We start from the raw sequence: 20,829 nt of genomic DNA on the forward strand, positions 1-20,829 counted from the left end.
CACAACCATCTGTTTTCCGCTGCAGAGGCTATCCATATCTGCCTGAACATAGACTGTTTTTTTTATAGTGCTTGATTGCAGTTTTTGAAGTATTGATATTAAACTATTTTACCTGCATTTACTATAGCATCTAACTCCAGTCTGGTGATGTCACCACGGAAGAGGGAAATCCTTCTGTCTACAGGCTCTGAAACAAAGGAAAAAGTCTGAGTAAGTACTATTCAAGACTACACACAAGGTTACATTGTGGTGCAGGTGCATCTCTACATTATAAAAAACAACATGAAAAGGCTTTTCTTTACAATGTAAAATGCATGACTCTTATTTAACGAATACTATCAGAAACTGAAAGGCGGACCATCTTTTATTTCACATTTACAGAAAGAAAACAAATATTTAATTTAGGTAAACATTAGTGTTATATAAAAAGTTTTGAACTTTTGGAAAATTTTCTCATGAGGTCTAAAGCATTTCAAGATTAGGAGATGAAAGCTAAAATTTAATTGAAAATTATGTCAGTCCAATAAATAAATCCTTTTCTCATACATATTAGAGAAAGCAAGTATACATAATGCACACAATCATATCAAACCACCTAGTAAGAACACTATATGGTGCCAAAACAATTTAGATGCACTACAATATGGAATGTTCTGGCATCTGAAGTTCTGTGGGACCCCTCTGTACAGGATTTTTTTTCCACTAATATCTTACTGATGAAGAACATGGTAAATGTGATCTCAGACTGTTCTTCAGGCTCCCTTATGTCCTCATTATTGTGACGAGAAGGCCAATTCTAATAGCTACAAAAGAATTCTGAAAGGACAAGTGAGCACAAATCATAAAAGGAAAATATATCATTCACATTTTGTGGAAAAGTCTGAATGTCTTATACCTAGAATGACGCACTCAAGAAAATGGTCTAAGTAAGCACCAATACCTACCCTTTTCTCATTTTATGTCTGCTCAACAGTATTGTCTGTGAGTAACAGCTACTCATTTCACCAATGCTTTTCTGAATTTCATCCCTATTGGTTCTTTCGATCTAATTTAAGGCCTTTCATCTTTCGATTGTCAACTCTTCATTTCATAAGTAAATGAGAAACTATACATCCATCTGTTTAACTACTTTAATCCAGTTCAAGGAAGGAACCAGGACTGGACAGAAAGCTCTAATTATAAGACTCAGTCCACCAAGCCCAGTTTTCAAAAAAATGTCATCAAATGCAGAAGCTCAACACAAGGCTTACAGGAACAGTTTTGAAGGAAACAACAGAGAAGGATTATGAGGTCACACCACAGCTCACATTTGTTTCTAAAGTTGGGAGGAAATGACACAAAAGAATTCTAACTAATATGCTGCATTCTGAATTATGAAGTTTTCAATGAGCTGTCCTCAAAAAAACTGTTAGAATGCTAAACATAATTTTATATTTAATTGACTTAAACCTATATGCTTGTTCAGTGCCCTAAACTAAACCCTGACATATAAAATCTAGGCTTTCATCCTCTCACCAATATACTGCATTCTGCACTGTGAAGTTTTCAATGAACTGTTTGCAAAGAAACTGTTTCATGCTAAACATCATTTTACATTTCATTGATTTAAACTGATATGCTTGTTTAGTGCCTTAAACTAAAACATAGACATATTACACCTAGGTAATTACAGTTGTCCCATACCAGTATCATTTTATGTAATAATCCAAATAAACATTTCTCACTTTGAGCTCCCTCTCTTTTACTGTATGAAAAGTGCTATATACAGAATTGTAAATAGCTATTATTAGTATTAGTAAAATCCAGCATAGTGAGATGTCTTCATCTCTGAGGATCACCCCAAATTAACCTCAGTAATCATTTATTCAAGGTCTATTCTTCTAGCCATGCAAGCTAAAATAATAGGAAACAACGCCTGCTCAGCATTTTAACATGACCCTCAGCACATCTGAGCATTAATTACTTTTTTTGCTAATTATATACACGTACACACACACACACACACACACACACACAAAGTGTTTTGAAGGAGTATTCAGCTCTCATCCCCTTTCATCAAAGTCATGTGTCTGGAACCCAAGATTGAAATGCACTATTTGTGAAATTTTATTTGGGAACTGTGTATTCATCTTCACAGAATCTTTTTCAAAAAGAAAGCAAATAGTAGGCAATTAATTAATAAAATGTGAAAAAATAATACTCTTAACCCTAAAATCAGTCAGTGAATAACTGTATCGATGGAACAATCGAAACAAATAAACATTCACTGTCTTGTTTAACTGTAGAAGTCCTTTTCTTATCTAAATTCTTTTAGATAAGTCTCCATTATAAACACTGAATATAATCATGAGCTAATATTTGTCCTCTTCTTCTTGCAACATTGTTTACATTGTCAAGTTGCTAGAGAAATGCTAATAATAGCAATTTTAAAATCAAACCACATATGTTTGATAGGCTTAAGGTCAAGACTCTAACTGGCCCATTTAAAATAAAAAATAACTGTCCTTAAGACACTGCAGTGTTGCAATAGCAGAGTGCTTTTAATCACTGCCTTTTTGAAGTAAAAAGTGGATATCAGAAGTCTACATACTCTTACTCCAAATTCAGTTTTAATTGAGTTAAAGGCTAAAATTAAGCCAAATCAAGTCACACTTTTTTATTCCACTTTTTGTAAGATTTGGAAAATTTAAAAGGAGTATGCAGGCTTTTGATATCCACTCTATAATCCTTCAGTGGTTTTAATTTTTTGGCAGAAAGATGCTGGTTTTCATATCAGTATTTCTCTTTAATTGTGACCTATTTATTTTTTGAATAAATCGACAAAGATTGTCAGAAAAAAAAAATCCACTTTAGTCTTCTCAGACTATAATAATATAGCTAGAGTAACCTCTAGGTGGAGTTTTCTAAACACTGTTCAGACTTCATAGTAACTGGACGAAAATTAAATACACCTCGGTGTATGGGGCTTGTTTACCAACACTTTACTTAACAAACAACCATGGCATCTTTTGCATTCCAATGACCTTGTGCAGACAGCAAAAAGAAAAGCAGAACTGTATGGGAAAATAATTAACTGGAAAGCTGCTATGATAAAGTCTAATGATCAATGAAGGAAATATTAAAGCAATGGCTGGAGGTGAATAGAGGATACTGAAGAAGTGGATCTGAGTTGTGTGTCAAAAGTATAGTAAGAAAGTTTCTTGGGTATAATGTACGAGTGAGACAGTGTTATTAATAATAGTAAGCAGATAACAAATGTGTGAGAAGAGTGCTACATGCTGAAAAAGTATGGGCAAACAATCAATGGAAGTGCAGTTGTGTTACACACAGTAGAGAACATAAATTTGACATTTACAACAGAGACGGAGGTGCAGATTCAGTGGTGGAAGCAAGAATGAGAGAAGCATAAAATGGGATCTAGGAGCTCTCTAATTCCATTTTCTAAAGAAACCTATCTCACATTAAAATAAAAAAATTAAAGTAAGTTGTGTGAAGAACTGTAGTTGTAAATTAGTATTAAACAGGGAAAAGTTGAGAATGATTGTGTGTTCAAATGAGATGAGAAGGGAAAATTACAAGTACAAAATTTTAGAGAAAATGTGGAAGCATGGATGGAAAATGACTGATTGAAAAGTGGTGGAGTAGAAGAAAAAGCAAACTGGTAAACTGAAGACTGGTTTTATTTTGTCATGGGCAAGTAAAAAACGCACCTCATCTCCAAAACTAAGAAAACCGGAGGAAGAAAAGTCAGGGGAAAAAAACTGTAAACCCTAAATGGTTCTAGCCACTGGGAGATCAATAACTGGGTCTGAAGGGACAGACTCTTCGATATAAAGGAGGAAAAATTGCTAGCATGCAGAAGTGTCTACCAGCAGAGCAATTCCACAAATTAAAATGAGATCACTATAGACCAGGGGTCCTCAATCACAGTCCTGGAGGGCCGCAGTGGCTGCAGATTTTTGCTCCAACCCAACTGCTTAATATGAAGCCCTTATTGCTTAAGTAACACTTCTGCTTCACTTTAGTTGTCTTGCGTGTTAAGATTTTGAACCGTTATTGCTTATTTTAGTCTTAAACAGCTGTATTCTTGGTTTTTATTTGCTCCTAATTAGCAATAACATGCAAATGACAAAAGAGAGCAGCATTTCTCCATTTAGCTTGTTACCATTTGCACCTTTGTGTATTTATCATGCACTATTGGGTTTAATTAAATACTTGGAAGGAAAGTGAAGAGAAAAAAGTGAAGGACTGATAATTACTCGTCCATTTTAGCCTTCAAATCATTTGGATGATATCCTTAGAAAGGGGAAGATAATCTAGGATATGAGAATGACCTGACATAGCAGAGTTAAAGCACCAACAAGCCATGAAATTAAATTATTGGCAAGAATTGCTTTATAATTAAGCAATGGGTTAGAACAAAAACCTGCAGCCACTGTGGCCCTCCAGGACTGTGATTGAGGACCCCTGCTATAGACCAAGGAGTGGCGGACCAGCTCTTAGCCTCCATAGGCTATCACTGTTATTTTTTTATTGACCATCAGCAGAGCATGTGAGCAGAACAATTTTGGATGCAGCAGGAGCGATAAATCCAAAGGCTTTTGAATATTTGACAATATTGCTAATAAAGTTGCTAATAATTGTAACAAAAAAAATAATTGTCATAATTAAACTAATAGAAAAGTCATGAGCATACTCACACATATGCAAAAAAGTTTAGCTAAGCTAGCTTGACTGAATAGTCAGGAATAAACGTAGAGGAGAAGAAGAGCACAGGACATTCTCACCTGAATGGGAGTTTTTCGGAACTAAATGGAAAACCCTTCTGTATGGTGTATCAGACTTCACTTTCACATTTTAAAGCTTCAAACCTGGAGCTCCTTTTAACGTCACTCCATGCTAACATGGCGCAGGAGTTTCCCAAAGGCACTGAACTTCATAAGTACTTTGAAAATGTACAAAGCACTCAAATGGTTACATTAGAATCATATCAAGTGGTATCCTCTCTCCTGAAAATGACAACTTGAAGCATTCTGTGTCACCTGTAGGTACCACGCCACACCATTGAATCAAGAGTACTGGATACCAACAATGTATTTGAAACACAGTTACATATTAATCTTGAGAAGTGCATGTATTTTAGCATTACTTTGGATGAGTCCTGCAATGTTCAAGTTAAGCCACAGTTGGTAGTATTTGTGCATTTTATATTTGTATTTGTACATAGCCACCCCTGCCAATACAACTGCAGAATATAAAATTCATAATATTAAAAGCATCGAAAGGGTTAAGTGTGTGTCAAATTCTTGCTTGCTTTTAAAGCATTCAATTAACATTGCACAAATCTTAAATGTCATCTTATGTTCATTACTTTTAATTATGTATCCATATTATTGACATTTTCCACTAATTCTGTAACAGCTGCTTATTTGAGTCTATGCTTTTCTGAGTTTCATCCCTGTTGATTCTTTCCTTCCACTGTGATGCCTTTCATCTTTCCAGTTTAAACTCTTCATTCCATAAGTAAGCAAATGAGAAATCATCCATCCATCTGACTATAAACTCTTTAATCCAATACATGGTTTTGATGAAAACTGAAGTGACCCTAGAAGGAACAGGATCAAGGCACAAATGAGTGCTGGACAAGATGGTCTATAAGTCAGGGGTTTTTGAGTTCAGTCCTGGGCTCCCTGTGGCAGCAGGATTTCATCCCAAAACAATTTCTTATTTTAATTGGGACTACTGCATTAATTAAGCAAGTTACCATTTCCTAGTTTCTAAGCATTCTTGTCCTGAAATTATAAGTTGGATATACTAAATTATTATTGGATGAAGCAAGTATGTATGTGTGTTAGGTAGAAATTGATTTCTTTTTTTATCTTGCTCTTTAATAGTGTTTTTTTAATGTTCAAGCTATTTAATTTTGTTTAAAAGTACAGAAGTGGGTAACACTTTTGTAGCTGTTTCTCGTTAGCATTTAGTGTCATTTGCACTTGTGTCTGCTTCTATGATCATTACTTGTCAGTAAGTAAATGCAACAGAAAAAAGTGAATTAAAATGAGAATGGCAAAGCTAAGCTATTTCTTTTAAATATGTTTCAAAAAGGTTTATAAACATAAATATATCACACTGCTACACTTTTCTGAATGCAAAACAAACAAATGTAAAAATGTTGGTCTTTTAAACAGTGAGATCAACTGAAGTTAAAATAATGGCTCATTGATTGTGGAATTGGTAGGAATGAAAACCTGAAGGCACAAAGGGGTACAGGACTGAACTTGAAGACCCCTGTCTTAAGCAAGGTACATTCAAACACACACCCTGACATGTACACAATGTACACATTTAAAGCTAAGAATTTGAAAAGCGTATGTGTCTTGAACAACTTCTCCTACAAAAACACCCACTTCTGTAAATAAAATGAACAAGGCTTATATTAAACCCACCTCTATCATTTGGGGGTATCCAGGGGGGAATCTTCTCCAAAGGTATAAAATCTTGAGTGTGATAAAACTTTCTCCTCTCTGAGGAGGTGAGGTTCTCCAAAGCTCCTGATTATGGGGGAGGAGGAGACAGTGAGTTAAATGAGGATAAAGTATCCCAGAATCTTATATAGAAACAAAAAAGTAAGGTAATTCAAAGAGTAGCTCTAACGTCAGTAACTTTGCTGGGTAGAGCCTGTTTTCTTCAGCCCTTTGTGCAGTATCTACAGAAAGCAAAAGGAGGTTAACATTATTTTATTCATTGTTCACCGTGAAGTCAGTCTTAAAATACATATAACAAACACACATCTGTTCTACATATTTCGTAAGAGGAAAAAAAAATAAAAGAACAGCAAATCATCAAGTAAATTGCCTTCAATAATGTGATTCCCTAGTTCAAACAGATCAAGATATGAAATATTAACAGGGAGGAAGGCAAAGGTCCAATTCCCCAAACTGCAGACACTGGTATCTCAAACTCTACCAGTCTGACAAAGCATTAAATTAGCAACACCCCCAATTCCTCATGGATACAATTAAATATAAAACTCAACCACTGAAAAGGCAAACTGCCAGCAGTTTTAATAACAGCACCTTCAGCAACAGAATTTCAGATATGCAACCTACTGTTTAAAGCACACTTTACATTAATGAAAAAAGATTTTGAATATTAATTCTAAAACTCAATCTACTTTCACTTAAAATCATCTTATTAAATTATGCAATGATAATCTCTATCTGCCACTTTTAAATACCATTATCCTTACTATTAAAAGCAAAGTTATTTTACTTAACATGCTAAACAAATTTGTCATTTGTTTTAACAATATGAAAAAGGTTACGCATAAAAACCCAGAAGTCTAAAGCTGGCAAGTACAATATTCAAGATAAAAACATTTTTTAAAAGTCTGAGTTTTCGTCGTAAATTACCAAATTTGTCAAGTAAAATGTCATTAAAAAAAAAAACAAACTAGTGGGCACAACATTTATAATAAGCATATAATGAATATGCTAAAGTAATAAGGCACCATCACTTTATAACTTTGTACTTATCTGCCACTTACAACTTTATTCTGAATTAAAATGCAAAAGAGATTTTCTCTGGAGCTTTTTTCCTTTCACAAAATATGGAATAGCTGTGTAAAAGGTGTGAAATACTGTAGCTCAGCAAAAAGTAATTTACAGACAGGAGTGATGCCAAGATTATTTGGATTAGGACCATTTTTCTTTCTTCATTGGTTATTTTAAATGAATTACATAAATAAGAATGATCCTTCTACCGTCACTTTTACACTTCAACTGCTACATATAGTATATACTAACAATGAATGCCTATTTTGCTTGAATCACCCTTTTAAATTGCCAATTAGATCAAGCAAACCAACAGTATTATGGGAACAATCACCATTTAATAACACACATGAAAAGATGATGTTCAGCACTGTTACATAAGAACACAATTCAACAACAGCAGAATGGCAGAACACTACTACCTCATAGCTCAAGCTGCCAAGGTCCAAATTCTAGCACTGTATTATTATTATGTTTTTCCTCAAGTACAGAGATTTCCACTGGGTACACCTGTTAAATCCCAAATTTCCAAGAAGGTTAAGTTTACTGAAGACTTTAAAGTAACCCAAAACGTGACAGACTATGGGTGTGCATGCAAGGATTTTTTAGCAGTGAATTGGAAAGAGGCAACTTTTGCTTAGTATGCCTATTTAGCAGATCAGTATGTAAATTTTCCAACCGCTAGTAGGTTTTACGAATAAAATAAGTAGTAAGCTGCATTTACAACTTGTGCATATTGCACTTACTGGCTTTCCTTTATGTAGGTAAAGTAAGTTAAAAAATAGTGTAAACCGGTGGGGGTTGAATTCAGGTTCGTTAAGTTTGACTTGATTGTTTGCAATGTTATTTTCTTCGTTGTAAGAATAATTCTTGATTTTTTTATTCAGAGTTTTATTCTCTACAATTGATCATTTGCTAAACTAAACCCAAGTCACTCAATGGAATGCCTGCAAAAAACTTCCAGTGAAACCTGTGAGGCTTTGGCTATATTTTTTTAATCACAAAATTAATATTACAAATAATACAGTACATTGACCCAATACTAATCCTATTAAACCCAGGTATTACATTTTAAGCAAATTAAATTCTTTCACCACAATAAATTTACCTGATCTATATAGAATAAGTTCTCAACTGAGACCCTCCACCTGCGTACTTGACCCAATACCAACAAGTTTTTTCAAAGAAGTATCAGGCGTGCTAACTGAAAGTGTTCTTGACATAGTAAACTCATCATTAGATATTGGGGTCTTCCCAGACTCCCTTAAGACTGCTGTTGTTAAACCCCTGCTCAAGAAAAATAATCTTGACTCCTCTATTTTTGAAAATTTTAGACCTATTTCTAACCTGTTTTTCTTAAGTAAAATCCTAGAAAAGGCAGTCAATACGCAGCTAAATGATCTCTTGAATAAACATTCTATTCTTGAAAAGTTTCAGTCATGTTTTAGAATAAATTACAGTACAGAAACTGTACTCGTTAAAGTAGTAAATGACCTGAGGGTAAATGCAGACAGAGGCCATTTATCTGTTCTCATCCTCTTAGATCGGAGTGCCGCATTTGATACCATTGATCACAATATTCTTATAAATCATCTTAGTCAGTGGGTGGGCCTCTCTGGTAATGTCTTAAATTGGTTTGAGACTTACTTGACAGGTAGAAAATTATTTGTTAGTTGTGGTAATTATACTTCGAAGACACATGATATTGTATACGGTGTTCTATAAGGATCTATCCTGGGTCAACTGCTCTTTTCGATCTACATGTTTCCATTAGGTCAGATTATCTCAAGGCATAACATGAGCTACCACAGCTATGCTGACGACACACAGAAATCTTGCTCCATCCTATAGCTTGGAATGCCTTTCACCTTACACTCCAAACGTAACCTTAGATCTTCAAATGAGAGTCTGCTTATAAGTCTAAGAGCTAAACTTAAAAGTGGTGAGGCAGCCTTCTGCTGTTATGCACCTAAAATCTGGAATAACTTACAGATAGAAATTTGCCAGGAAAATACGGTGGAGCATTTTAAAAAAACTGCTAAAAACTCATTACTTTAATATGGCTTTCTTATAGCTTCATTTAAGAGTAACCATGATATTCTGCATATGCATCTAATTATTATTTTTATCATGGCTCAGTGATCCATACTATCCCCTACTTTCTCTGCTGTTCTTTTTCTGGTTTTCTGTGGTGGCAATCTGTGCCGCCACCACCTGATCGAGGCAACATGCAGTCCTTACATTGATGGATCTAATTCTTTCACATAAAGCCTGAAAACCATGAGGACTGACTGAGATCATTTATGTTAGGTAGAATGACCAGTGGGGACTAGGCGGTCTTGTGGCCTCGGAACCCCTGCAGATTTTGTTTTTTGTTTTTTTTTCCAAGCCCTCTGGAGTTTTTTTTTTTTTTTCTTTCCTCATGGCCATTGGACCTTACTTTATTCTTTGTTACTTAGTATTGCCTACTCTTTTTTTATATTTTTCTTTTTTCTTTATTCATCTTGTAAAGCATGTTGAGCTACACCATTATTATGAAAATGTCCTATATAAATAAATGTTGTTGTTGCATTGGCGGGTGTCCTGGTATTTTTAGGGTTCAGCAGTTGTGAAGTTCTTAATGCAAAAGTGTGGCACACTTCATAAAATACTACTTTTTTAAATTTCTACTTAATTTTCAAAAAGAGGCATAATACAACAGCAAGCTATTCAATCAAATGAATAATAAAAACATAACAGATACAAAATGTACATCAAAATCAATACAGAGAAAACAAAGGAAAATAAAAATACAAAGGAAAAAACAAGGAAAAACACTGCATTAGTACTACAAACCAATCAGTGTTTAATAAGGATTTCAGCAGTTCTCCTGGCAGAACCCAAGAAATATTTTTGTCACATATTGATATTGCATAGTAATGAAACCAAAACACAAGATAGTACAGCATAATAAAAAGGACAACAAAAAGAAAACAATATAATATAATAATAAGTACAAATAAAGTGTGGTACTTGAACAAAAAATATTTTATAATCAGGTTAGGGGAGTACCAAGCTTAACAAATGCCAAATGTTATGTGTGAGCCTAGATTTAGGTGCATGTTGTATTTTATAGCTGTTTTTGTTGTATCTAAAAAATGTATGTCCAATCCCTTTAACTGTTATGTTTTATGTACTTTGTGCGTGGAGCCCTGGAAGGTGGGACCACCCTGACATCACTGCTACTGAATTCCCCCTCTCTCTAGCTATAAAACACAGTGAGCAAGAGAGATCCAGTAGTGGTTCACTAAGTTTGGTTGGAGTTTACTTTGTAAGTATCGAGTTTCATTTGGATTCACCGATTTTCAAACTTATTTTTGCTACTGTACTTGGGTGTGCTTATGGAATTTATGGAATTTGGAAGTGTTCATTGTAGGATTGTGTTTCAGGCAAATCCTTTTTTGGTGTTATGTTTAAGCCAGGGGTCCAAATTTCTCATTTATGTATGTTTTGTTCACTTTTTATGTTAACATTGTTGAATATTTAGTTACTACATTTTTATGTATCTTCTTCTATGTACCATGTTTTTGTGAAGTGAGGCCACCTGCTCATCACCATAAAGGAAATGCCCTCAGCACTACAAGGCTGAGGAAAATTCACGAGCCCTTGTGGTTCTTTGAATACGCTAGCTTTGGGGAGTTCTATGATGTGTTTTGCTTCATATTTGATCATTGATTTTCTGAATTTTTGACTTCTGTGCTTTGTCTTTTGACCATTCTTGGAATGTTGTTGATTAGGAATCCAAAGCACAAGTCCCAATAAGTTCCAAAAGCACTTCAAAAAATGTCCACTAGTGGAAGATATCCCCGTCAAACCTGGTTAGTAATAAGGTGGCCTAGCATTGTTGATAGATCAAATGTTGCCAAACACTCATTTCATACAGCACTCACTGACAGCAATTTTCTAAGTACTGTATTTGCTTATTAACTGGCAAACTATATATACAAATAAGTAACTACTTATTTATTCATATCTCTTTCAAAGTAAAATTAGGTGTAACAACAAAAGTAGATATTTTTAATTTCCTCTATAGGCTAAAAGAAAGGCGTATCCTCCTATACCTAAACTAAATACCACACAGAGTTCAAAATTGCTAGAAATAATGGTTTCATTAAGTTTTTTTTTAAATTAATGTCTGGCAAGAGGGATGGCTCTCCTATTTTACTAGCACCACGCAAACATTCTCGTTTTCCCTTCTCACCTCTCTTTGTTCTCTTTGTCTCGTACATTTCCTGTCAGTGAACGTTCTAGCACACCTCCCAATTTTGCATTGACTGTATCACAGACAAAGAGCAGCCTATACACCTTAAACCACCTTAGGGTTATTTGTATACTAAGTATCAGAATAATAATGCAAACTCAGATCTTAAAAGTTTAAGGACCATGAGGCCAGACTGCCCTTTAGCAGTCTCGCAGGACCACTTATGATTCTTGAATGAGAATGCATGTCTGAGGACAACTCACTAAAATGTTTGTAGTGAAATCACCTGCTGAGAAGGCTCTGCCCCCAGGGTTTCTTCCAAAAAAAGCTTCCCTCCCAGTTTCTACCAGTCCATGTACTTTAAACATTCGGGGATACAGTGTTCCATTTTCATTCATGCATTAGACAACTACACTACCAGTCAAAACTTTGGACTCACCCAGACATATCCATGCTTTTGATAGAATTTGATACCTTTTTATATCAAGATATCATTCAACTGATGGATATTACTGTTTGAAATGACAGATTGTTTAATTTATTATTCACATAAATACAAAAACCCATTTTCAGCAGCCACTTCTTCAGTGTTCTAATGGTCGTGTGTCCTAATTAATCATGCACTATATGTCTTTGTAACTGCATTATCAATGCCGAAACCTGTTACTCTGTTCACTTGGTTTGCAAGGTACTAGCATTCTAAAATGTATAAGTTCAAAAATGTCCAAAATGAAACAGTTTGTTTTAAAAAAAATGTCAGGCTATGTTTTTTTGTTTTTTTTTGAATGTTACAGATTGCCAAGAAACTGAAGGGTGTGTATTAATGTCTTGACTGAAGAGGGGAAATTGGTTCTCAACAGGATCAGTGTCTGTAGTGTAAGAAACACAAAGCCTTGCAACATAGAAAAGATCATTCCAGTCACCTTCTGCCCAAAGGTTGTGCTCTTTTGCCCATTATAATGTTTTATTTGCTAGTTTCAGATATGGCTTTTTCTTTGAAAATCTGCCTCTAATGACCACACCCCAGAGTTGCCTATAGCACCATGAACAGGTGCACTGTTCTTGTCATTACGGGTGGCAGCAAAGACATATGCTAACATATCGCTGAGGAAATAAGGCTACTGCCAAGAGGGAGACCATGGGTTTTAAGAAGAATGGTAGGAGGCTGCATGTTACCTCCCAGTTTATTAGGAGGCAACACAGAGTCTCTGAGTGGAGAAAGTAGGAAGGTGCGGTCCTTTAAATGAAGAAGCCTAGAAGAAGCCTAAGAGACATTGCCATTTTAGAGCTAAATAAAGCTAATGGGAGAACTGCCCATAGAGGCCAATAATAGGCACTATATTTTGGTAGCACAGAGAGTTTAACATCAACCTCTAAATAGAGTACTGATTTGGAGAAGAACCTGTGGCCACAGGGGTGTTTATAGCTGCCTCAAATCAGAAATTGACAAGTTAATGTGCCAATGGCAAGTTGGGGCAAGGACTCACTGGTGGAAGGAAGAAAAGAAGCTAAAAGAGAGAGAGAGAGAGCGAGTACCAGAGAAGGGGGTTATCTTTGGTACTAGAGCAGTGGATGAGCCACCCCACCTTGTACATAGAATGGATACTCAAAGATTCAGCAGTGTTTTATTTGATATTTCTACTTTGATTTCTCCATTTTGTATGCTTCATATTTAATAAACACACCATTTTTCTATATTTTTGGCCTTCAAGTTGTCATTGAGGAGGACTGCTATGAAAGTGACCCCTCCTGTTACTGCTGTCAATATCAAATTCAAATTATAATTTTATGTCTGCAGCTATGAGTGTATCAAATAGAATTCTGCACCAATGAACAGTATCTGTATAGATACACAATTATCATTCATTCATCGCCTGTATCTCACTTATTCTGTTCAGTGCAGCAGGGCTGCTGGAGTTAATTTGCTCAGCAACCAAAACAAGATGAGAAACTGTCATAGATGTTTGCACATTAAGTCAGCCATAGCACACCAAATGCAATGTTTAAAATAAAGTCTATGTTAGAAATTCTCCATTGAAGTAAAATCCCCACCACCTTTACCACCTGATACAAATACATTTGTAGCTGAATGTGTTAGATAAAATGTGTCCCGCATCTCACTGTAATGTGCTAGACAAAATGACCTGAAGTTCAATAAAATTAGTTGTGTTGTTTTACAGATACATGAAGCACAGTTTGTTTACAATAATTCATACAAATGCTTTGCATTCATTCTGTCTGAAGCTGTCTAATGGTAATGAAATACCAGGTTTTCCTCCGTTACTAAAAATTAATTGAATTTAAAGAAAAATATCCATTGCAATGAAGTTGCATCTATGTAAAACTAGGATATGCAGTATATTGTATTAATAAGCATGACCTACCCTTTTTAGGTCACCGAACACAAATATTTTGGAAACGAAATGTACAGAAATATTAACTAAACAGAAAGCTTACAAAAAAGTAAAATACAAATATAAAAAATGGGGCTGTCCCACTGTGATGCCCCGAGTTATAAAGCCACTGTAAATGGCAAGTGCAGTTTGTTTTAGGGAAAGGTGGGGTACAAAACATGTGGCCATGGCTCGCTTATTTGGGAGAAGTGGCTAATTAGGTATGCACATCCAGTAGATAGATCAGCACAGACGTCCCTAATTAGTAGCTCCGTGTGGCAAGTAGCACGGTGCCTAAACTACCATATAAAGAAGTCAAGTGAGAAGGGTTAGGTAAGAATGTATAGAAGGATGACATGATTCCGAAATTAGCAAGGAAGACCAATCTCGAGAAAGAATCAACAATAATGAAATAGCACTCAGATGTCTGGAGCAAATATCCAGGGAGGAAGGAGTATCATCAGAGGCTAAGCCTACTGAGAAATGGAAGGAACAAGGATGATCCAAGGGCTCATTTGGACTCTGTGGATACAGACAGAATTAGCAGAGAAAGTGAGCCAAGAATACTACTTTCTGGGAATCATAAAGAGCAGAAAAGACAAGGGGTTCACTGATGGGGATCATTATGAGGAAAGAATGACATTCATTTAACTTTGTTTTAATAATTTGTGGAGCATCATTTATGCTTTTTTTATGGATCTATTGATGGAAGAAATTTTATAACTGCACAATGACAATTTTGCTTTTTCATAAACATATACTTTCATACCTTTTGCACCTTAAACATGTTGTTGTCTTCTAACTTGCTCTAGTCCATCTTAGTACACGATCTACTAGATGCCCCAATGGAGAGTGATGCCCATTTTTGTGGGCACTGGGGTATCGCACTGACATGGACCTTAATATAAACAGTTTTTCATTAGCAATGGGTACATTAAGATGGTTTCCACACAGCTTCCCTTGTCACTTCCACTGTCTCCTCCAAAGCGGCTTCCAACGCTTTCAGAAAAATTCTACATCTGGCTACAAACTTTACATGATTCATCCTCTGGCAAGATGCAATCATTTATGTCTAATCATTAATGACATAAAAATGTCATTTATAAAAACTTGCATGTTCATCAAATTGTTTCTTTTCATATACTGCATTTTGTGTCCAGAGCACTAACTGGCGTGGCTGTTGCATTTTCGGCCTGCACAGTTTTCATCTTCCGTTATTCTGTTGATCATACAAAGATAGACGTTTAGATTTCCTTGCTCTCGTCCGATGCGAGAGATGGACGTCTGAAGTGGAGCTCCGCTAGCAGTGGTGCTATTTTTCATATTATTTGCTTATTATTCTGAGATATCCTGTATTTATTCAACCCGAGAGGGACCGCTACAGTATATGTAAACACATATAAACATGGCCAACAAGAAGGGGGGTCCGAAAGAATCGAAGACTAAAGCTACATCCAAGCTGCGATCAGCAAGCCCTAGTTCGAGATACGGCCTCTCAGAGACAGACCTGGATCAGATGGGCGAAAGTACAGACTCCTCTGGACCACGGTCCGCTACATCGTCGCCGGCTGAGAGCGAAAAGGGGAGCGAAGGTGCGATCGTGAGTGCAGATGTGGATAGCTCGCCGATTGGAGAGGATTACCTGAAACTGGAAAAGGCGGGAGGTCCGCGGCTTCAGTTACGCAATCGCGGGACTGGAGCAGCGGGACACCGCTTCAGCAGAGTCTGCTGCTTCATCTACGGCACAAGAAGGCACATTTGAGCTATCTGAACTGAAAGTGTTGCTCGCTGAGCTCACGCAAGATATAAAGAAAAGCGAGAAGGCTAATGAGAAAGCAACGGCAAAGGCACTTGAGAGACTGAAACAGGAATTAAAACAGGAAATCCAACAGGCAAATGAAAGGCTGCGTCAAGAAGTACAACTTGAACTTCGACAGGTGCTGGGTAAAATTGAAGAGCGCATTGAGAAAAACTCGTTAAACTGAGCACGCTTGCTGATCGATTGGAGCATCTTAGTGAGACATTCACGAATCGGATCGAAATAGCGAACATCTAGCTGCCAGTGCCGAGGAAAGAGCAGTAAATGTCAGTTGAATGTAAAAACTCGGAGAAAAACTTGGAGACAGACTGGCTGCTTTAGAAGATGGGAATAGAAGGTATAATGTCAGAATTGAAGGCTGCGGAGAATCGAGAAAGTTTAAACCCGTGAAATTCGCAACTGAACTTTTTCTAAAATAATCGGGCGACTTTAAAGCAGAATCTGAGATAGCAGCGCTTACGCGCACGCTGATCAAACACCGTCAGACCCGACCAAGATCTTTTATAGTTCGTTTTGAGCGATTATCATTTAAGTTAGAGGTGATGGAACTCCTCAGGAAAAAAAGGAAGATATTATATATGAAGATTGCCACATTCGCGTCTTCCCTGACTTCTCTCCAGCAACAGCTATCAAAGCGCCGCCTTCTATAATATTAAACAGCAGCTACGGCAAGCCAATGTCAAATACGGCCTCCTGTATCCGGCAAAACTGAAAGTGGAATGGCAGGGTCATTTCTATGTTTTCGCTAGCAAGGAGGAGGCAGAAAATGAGTTAAGAAAGCTGATCCCGGGACTATTCTGATACATAATTGTGAGTCATGGCGGTAAATGATAAAGCTAGGATTAATAATCTACTGTCTGATCTATTTGTTTTAAAATACGGGTTTTTATCAGCATATATTCTCATATTCTTATATTATTATTACTTACTTATTACTTATCATTACTTAGTATTACTAGGGCTAAATGTTTTGTTTTATTGTGCTTAATTACGTTTTCCTCCTCTCTTTTTCTTTTCTAATTATTTCATGTGTACCCTAAATGAGACTGTTCAATATCATACCCTTGGTTTGCTGTTATTGCTATTACTGCATTAAGACTTGTTATGCTTGTTTTGGACACATCTTTAACACCATCACCTGGGTTTATTATCTGGGGATATCATCTTAATGCACTAAAATTGATGAAGATTATATATATATATATATATATATATATATATATATATATATATATATATATATATATATATATATATATATATATATATATATATATAAGTGCAAAATTTTTCTTTTTTTTTTCTTTTCCTCTTTTAAAGACTATATTGGTAACAGATATCTCTATCTTTTAACCTTAAAGCGCCACTGCATGGGGGCTTGATGTGCTTTGGGCGTGCTCTGTCTCTGGGTATGTCAGAGGACTGGGACTGCATGAAGTGGGTTTTAGCCTCACCTGGGGAGGCAAAAAGGGAGGGTGGGGGTTAAGGGGAAGAGAAAGAGAGCAGGCTTGATCTATATCTAATCTATCATCTCAATCTTTATAATTATAACTATCAACGTAATAATAAGCTGCATGGCAACAACTCTTGGGGGAATAGGAAATTAAGACCTAAACTATTTCACTTCCAGTTAAGACTATAATATGACACCAAAAACTCAGAATCAGTGTCTCCATGATGGGACAGTTAACTTCGTAAGCTGGAATGTTAAAGGCCTGAATCACGAATTAAAGAGAAAGAAAGTACTTTCTCACCTAACAGGTCTAAATGCTAAAATAGTATTTTTACAGGAAACCCACTTACTAAGTAAGGATCAAAAAGACTGGACTGGCCAAATGTTCCATTCTAGTTTTACAAAGAAAACTAGAGGGGTGGGAATTCTCATACATAGAACAGTACCATTTGTAGCATCAGATGTAGTATTGGATCCTGAAGGGAGATATGTGATGGTCATGGGAGACTTATCTAACTGTAAAATGATTTTGATAAATGTTTATGCACCTAATGTTGATGATAAGGAATTTATACAAAATTTATTTGCATCCATTCCCAATCTGAACACTCATAAACTTATAATGGCTGGGGACTTTAATTGTGTTCTAAATCCACTTTTAGATAAGACTTCCTCCACAGGGGGACGCAACTAACACCGCAAAGATAATTACAAAGTTTATAACTGATCACAACTTATCAGATCCCTGGAGGTTTTTAAACCCAAATTCAAGAACATATTCTTTCTACTCACCAGTACATCATTGCTACTCAAGGATTGATTACTTCTTTATAGATAATAACTTCTTGCCTAAGATTAAATCTTGTAAATACGATGCTATTGTTATTTCAGACCATGCTCCGATGATCTTGGAGCTGAAATTACTAAGCCCCATACACTCACCCGCAGATGGCGTCTCAATCCGCTTCTATTAGCTGACGAGAATTGTACTGAATTTATATCCAAACAAATTGAATTCTTTCTAGAGACAAATACATCCCCTGAGATCTCTGCAGGAATACTCTGGGAAACTCTTAAGGCCTTCTTAAGAGGACAGATTATCTCATATCTTTCCCACAGAAATAAATCCGAAGAAAGTAGCAGAGATAAAAGCGAAATTACTAAAATAGATGAAGAACATGCCAGACTACCAAGCGAGACTCTACATAAGAGGAGGCAGGCTCTACATTCAGAATTAAACCTCTTGACAACTAAAGAAACCGAACAACTAATTTACAAATCCAGACATCATTATTATGAACATGGAGAGAAAGCTAATAAGCTTTTAGCGCAACAAATTAACAAGCAAGATGTGCATAACGCAATCTCGTAATTACTAACACGAATGGAGATAAAATCATCGAACACAAAAATATAATGTACACTTTTAGAGACTACTATAAATCCCTATATACTACTGAGTTTAAAGAAGACAATATACAATCTAATGCATTTCTGGATAAATTACAGATACCACAAATTGACGCTATTAGTGTGGAGGAGCTCGATAAACCTCTGTCATTATCAGAATTACTGGATGCTATAAAGTCACTCCAAGGTGGAAAAGCAGCAGGCCCTGATGGCTACCCTGCAGAGTTTTACAAGAAATTCTCCGCTCAGCTAGCTCCCTCCTATTAGCAACATTTACAGAAGCCAGAGATAACCAATCTCTTCCACAAACCCTTCGCCAAGCACTAATCACTGTCTTTCCAAAACAAAATAAGGACTTATTACAATGTGCATCATACAGACCAATTTCACTTCTGAATAACGACGTTAAAATACTCTCTAAAATCATAGCTAGAAGGATGGAGAAAGTGCTCCCCTCAGTAATATCACAAGACCAAACTGGATTTATTAGGGGCCGACACTTATCTTCAAATCTTGACGCCTGTTTAATGTAATATACTCACCAACTAAATCAAACACCCCAGAAATATTATTATCATTGGATGCAGAAAAAGCATTCGACATGATTGAATGGAAATACCTTTTACTATTTTGGAGAAGTTTGGGTTTGGCCGAACATTTGTGCATGGATTAAATTACTGTATACTAACCCAGAAGCTTCAGTTTGCATCAATAACATTTGCTCAGACTACTTTAAACTAGAGCGTGGCACAAGACAAGGATGCCCTTTGTCACCACTGCTGTTTGCAATTGCCATTGAACCACTGGCAATACATTGTCGAAATACTGATCAGATAAAGGGGATTAGCAGAGAAGGACTGGAACAGAAAATCTCATTATATGCAGATGACATGGTACTGTATATATCGGACCCAGAAAATTCTGTGCCTGCAGTCTTAGCAGCACTCACAGAATTTCAAAAGCTCTCTGGTCTCAGAATTAATCTGAATAAAAGTGTACTCTTTCCGTGAATTCGCAAGCATATAATATTAGATTAGACACCCTTCCTTTTATCATTGCAGAACAGTTTAAATACCTCGGGGTAAACATCACAAGTAAACATAAAGCTCTTTATCAACAAAATTTTCGTCTGTATGGAAAAAATTAAACAAGACTTGCATAGATGGTCAACCCTTCATCTCACACTAGCTGGAAGAATTAACACTGTTAAGATGAATATTCTTCCTAAGCTCCTTTTTATTTCAAAACATACCAATATACATTAATAAATCGTTCTTTAAGCAATTAGATTCAACAATAACCTCATTTATTTGGAATTCTAAACATCCACGCATCAAAAAGCGACCCTACAAAGACAAAAGGCAGAAGGCGGCATGGCTCTACCTAACTTCCAGTTTTATTACTGGGGGCAAATATACAGTCGATAAGAACCTGGACACAAATAGAAGAACATACACAGGCATGGACCGCAATAGAAGTAAAATCCTGCAGTACTTCTTTGTATTCCTTGCTTTGTGCTCCAATAAACACACGTTATCGGCAATACACTAATAACCCAATTGTGCTCCACTCACTTAGAATCTGGAACCAATGTAGAAAGCATTTTAAGACGGAGAAGCTTCTTTCTGTGGCACCCTGCAAAAGAACCACCTCTTTCAACCCTCACAAACATATGCAGTTTTAATATCTGGAAAAATTTGGAATTAACTTGCTTAGAGATCTTTATATAGACAACGTCTTTGCATCCTATGAACAATTACATTCCAAATTTAACATTCCAGCTACAAATTTCTTTCACTATCTTCAAATCAGGAACTTTGTTAAACAGAACCTTCCAGATTTTCCTCATCTTGCACCCTCATCCACGCTGGAAAAATTATTGCTCAATTTCAAGGAGTTAGACTCCATCTCTACAATATATAAAATCCTTTTACAATCCCTTCCTTTCAAAGATCCAAGAG

The 20,829-nt window shown here is 36.1% G+C and overlaps 1 protein-coding gene across 4 annotated transcripts in view; it reads right to left on the reverse strand.

The window, feature by feature from the left end:
- Positions 1-20,829, reverse strand: part of macrod1 (mono-ADP ribosylhydrolase 1) — a 512,933-nt gene that overhangs the window by 429,577 nt on the left and 62,527 nt on the right. For all 4 annotated transcript variants that reach the window (XR_005634620.1, XM_039760705.1, XM_039760704.1 and 1 more), the window contains exons 2-3: positions 6,447-6,551; positions 113-187 (exon numbers count right to left, since the gene is read on the reverse strand). Coding sequence is in view for 3 of the 4 variants with exons in the window: in XM_039760705.1 (XP_039616639.1) it covers positions 113-187; positions 6,447-6,551 (180 nt within the window). In the remaining variant the exon portion in view is untranslated. The remainder of the gene's footprint in view (positions 1-112; positions 188-6,446; positions 6,552-20,829) is intronic.

The sequence above is a fragment of the Polypterus senegalus genome, chromosome 8 (genome assembly GCF_016835505.1).
Source record: "Polypterus senegalus isolate Bchr_013 chromosome 8, ASM1683550v1, whole genome shotgun sequence".
Classification (NCBI taxonomy): domain Eukaryota; kingdom Metazoa; phylum Chordata; class Cladistia; order Polypteriformes; family Polypteridae; genus Polypterus; species Polypterus senegalus.